At 60.5% G+C, this 2,528-nt stretch overlaps 1 protein-coding gene across 1 annotated transcript in view; it reads right to left on the minus strand.

Annotated features, from left to right (window-relative positions):
* Positions 1 to 2,152, minus strand: part of LOC108503974 — a 3,133-nt gene extending 981 nt beyond the window's left edge. Inside the window, exons 1-5 of the mRNA XM_017828484.1 lie at positions 1,580 to 2,152; positions 1,275 to 1,339; positions 868 to 1,119; positions 444 to 591; positions 138 to 202 (exon numbers count right to left, since the gene is read on the minus strand). Coding sequence (XP_017683973.1) covers positions 138 to 202; positions 444 to 591; positions 868 to 1,119; positions 1,275 to 1,339; positions 1,580 to 1,697 — 648 coding nt within the window. The 5' untranslated portion in view covers positions 1,698 to 2,152. The remainder of the gene's footprint in view (positions 1 to 137; positions 203 to 443; positions 592 to 867; positions 1,120 to 1,274; positions 1,340 to 1,579) is intronic.
* Positions 2,153 to 2,528: the final 376 nt, after the last annotated feature.

Raw genomic sequence — 2,528 nt, forward strand, 5'->3', positions numbered from 1 at the left:
ATGCCCAAGAATTTCAGAAAGGCCTGCAGGAAAACAAAGGGCAGGGAAGGGAGGAATGTGCCATGGAGAGCTCCAACAGCAGTGCTTGGCTGAGCAGTGACAGCAGGCCCAGCCCAGGGGGGAATGGCTGTAGGTACCTGTGCTGCCCTGTGGAATTGGCCATGGGCACGGTCCTGCTCTTCTGTCTGGACCCGGCCTGGATCTGGCAAACAGAGAGCGCAGTCAGAGCTGAGGGGCTGAAGAAGAGGCCAGAGGACACAGCCCAGCCCTGCACTCCACAGGCAGGGCCAGCCACGGGATGCCCAGTGCATGGAGCTGCCAGGGCATCAGCCCCGGCCCCTATTCCCTGCTCCCTTTCCCTGGACATGTCCACAGAGGATGCGATGGGAAGAGGATCAGCCAGCTGCAGCCACCAGTTCTTGTGGCCCAGCTCTGCCACTCACCCTCCTGCAGGGGCTGGAATTGCTCCACATCCTCAAGGTGCTGTGCTGGGGCAGGCCCAGGGCCTTCCATCTCCCTCTCCTTCAGCCAGGCCAGCTTGGGCACCCTGGGGGGTCTCTGCTCCTTGCCTCTGTCTGTCTCCACGGCTACCTGCAGGAGACATGGCACAGAAAAGCTCTGGGTCACCAAGTCCTGCAGAAGTGCCTTGAAAGCTCCTGCAACAGAGGACGTTTGGGAAGGCTCCAGGTCATCAAGTCCCACAGTCTGGCCAGGGGGGGACATGAGGGAGTTGGAGAGCTGCCAGAGGGAGCAACTTGCCCAGTTTATCCCCGAGAAGTGCTTCCCTTCCCACCACACTCTGCTGGCCACAAAGGCTGAGGGGGCCCAGCAGAAGGGCCACACAATCGCTGGCCACAGACTTCTTACTTGAGCAGAGACAACTCTCTCCTCGAGGAAGTCCAGACTTGGAGCATCGGCCAGGCGCTGAACAGGTTTGCTGTCGGTGTTCATCAGTTCATCGGTCACCGCGGTGTCACAGGTTGCTGTGCCATCAGTTGACACGGTGCCGACATCAGGCTTTGCCTTGAGCTCGTTCGGCGTGGGGTCAGGCTGTGCCATGACCTCGGTTGGTGTTGTCCTGGTCTTCCTACGCCGAATGCCCAAGAATTTCAGAAAGGCCTGCAGGAAAACAAAGGGCAGGGAAGGGAGGAATGTGCCATGGAGAGCTCCNCAAAGGGCAGGGAAGGGAGGAATGTGCCATGGAGAGCTCCAACAGCAGTGCTTGGCTGAGCAGTGACAGCAGGCCCAGCCCAGGGGGGAATGGCTGTAGGTACCTGTGCTCTCCTGCAGAAGCGGCCATGGGCATGGCCCTGCTCTTCTGTCTGGACCCGGCCTGGATCTGGCAAACAGAGAGCGCAGTCAGAGCTGAGGGGCTGCAGGAGGGGCCAGAGAACACAGCCCAGCCCTGCACTCCACAGGCAGGGCCAGCCCCGGGATGCCCAGTGCATGGAGCTGCCAGGGGATCAGCCCCAGCCCCTATTCCCTGCTCCCTTTCCCTGGGCATGTCCAGAGAGGATGGGATGGGAAGAGGCTCAGCTGGCTGCAGCCACCAGTCCTGTGGCCCAGCTTTGCCACTCACCCTCCTGCAGGGGCTGGACCTGCTGCATCTCTTCAGGTTGTTGTGCAGGGGCAGTCCCAGGGTCTCCGGTCTTCTTCCTCCTGAGAACCCTGCACAGGCTGAAGCGTCTCCCCGCCATCCTACAGTTGGGCCTCAAGGGCACCTGCTGCAGGGATTGGAGACGCCAGGGAAAAGCTCTGGGGCACGAAGCCCCAGAGAATGGCCTCGATGGCACCTGCCGCTGGGATTGGAGACACCGCAGGAAAGCTCCGGGTCACCAAGTCCCGCAGTCTGGCCTCGAGGTCGCTTGAACCACAAAGAAGACTCCAAAAAGCTCCGGATCAGTAAGGAACGAGTTGGCTGCACGGGGGCTCCGCACAGCACCGCTCTGTCCCGTCTGTCCCGTCACACGCTCCGAGGAGCACTGAGGCGTGGCCACCTCACCACCAGTATTAAGTCATCACGTGTCACAAAGGGCCCTGTGACACCCTGCCCTGTGCCATCCATTGGCAACGCCCACCATGTCACAAAGGGCCCTGTGACACACTGCCACATGCCCTGGGGCCTCCCCCAGCCTGGCCAACCTGCCCCAGGTCAGAAGGAATCTGTTTTCCAAAGTATCTAAGACAGCTGGACGTGAACTTTAGGCATAGCTGAAAAACTAACGCAGCCACAGTGGGAAGGACACGGGGCCTCCACAGAAGCTGGCACGGGCTCCCTGGGAGAAGTCCCGGCTGGTGGCCCTCCCAAACACGGGGCTGTGACACACAGAAGGAACCTGTGGGCAAGGACACCAATGCTGTTCTGACCCCATTGGCTGGGGCTGCACCAAAATCAGCAGCTCCAGCAAGTCCCCGCCCAAGGAGACCTGCCACTGCCCCGAGTCCTGGCAGGACAAAGCTACACCCTTATGGTCCCATTAGCCAAAGGCACAAGCAGACCTGAGCCAAGATGGTACAGATTTTTTAGA

The sequence above is a fragment of the Lepidothrix coronata genome, unplaced genomic scaffold (assembly GCF_001604755.1).
Source record: "Lepidothrix coronata isolate B3197 unplaced genomic scaffold, Lepidothrix_coronata-1.0 Scaffold149, whole genome shotgun sequence".
Lineage (NCBI taxonomy): Eukaryota > Metazoa > Chordata > Aves > Passeriformes > Pipridae > Lepidothrix > Lepidothrix coronata.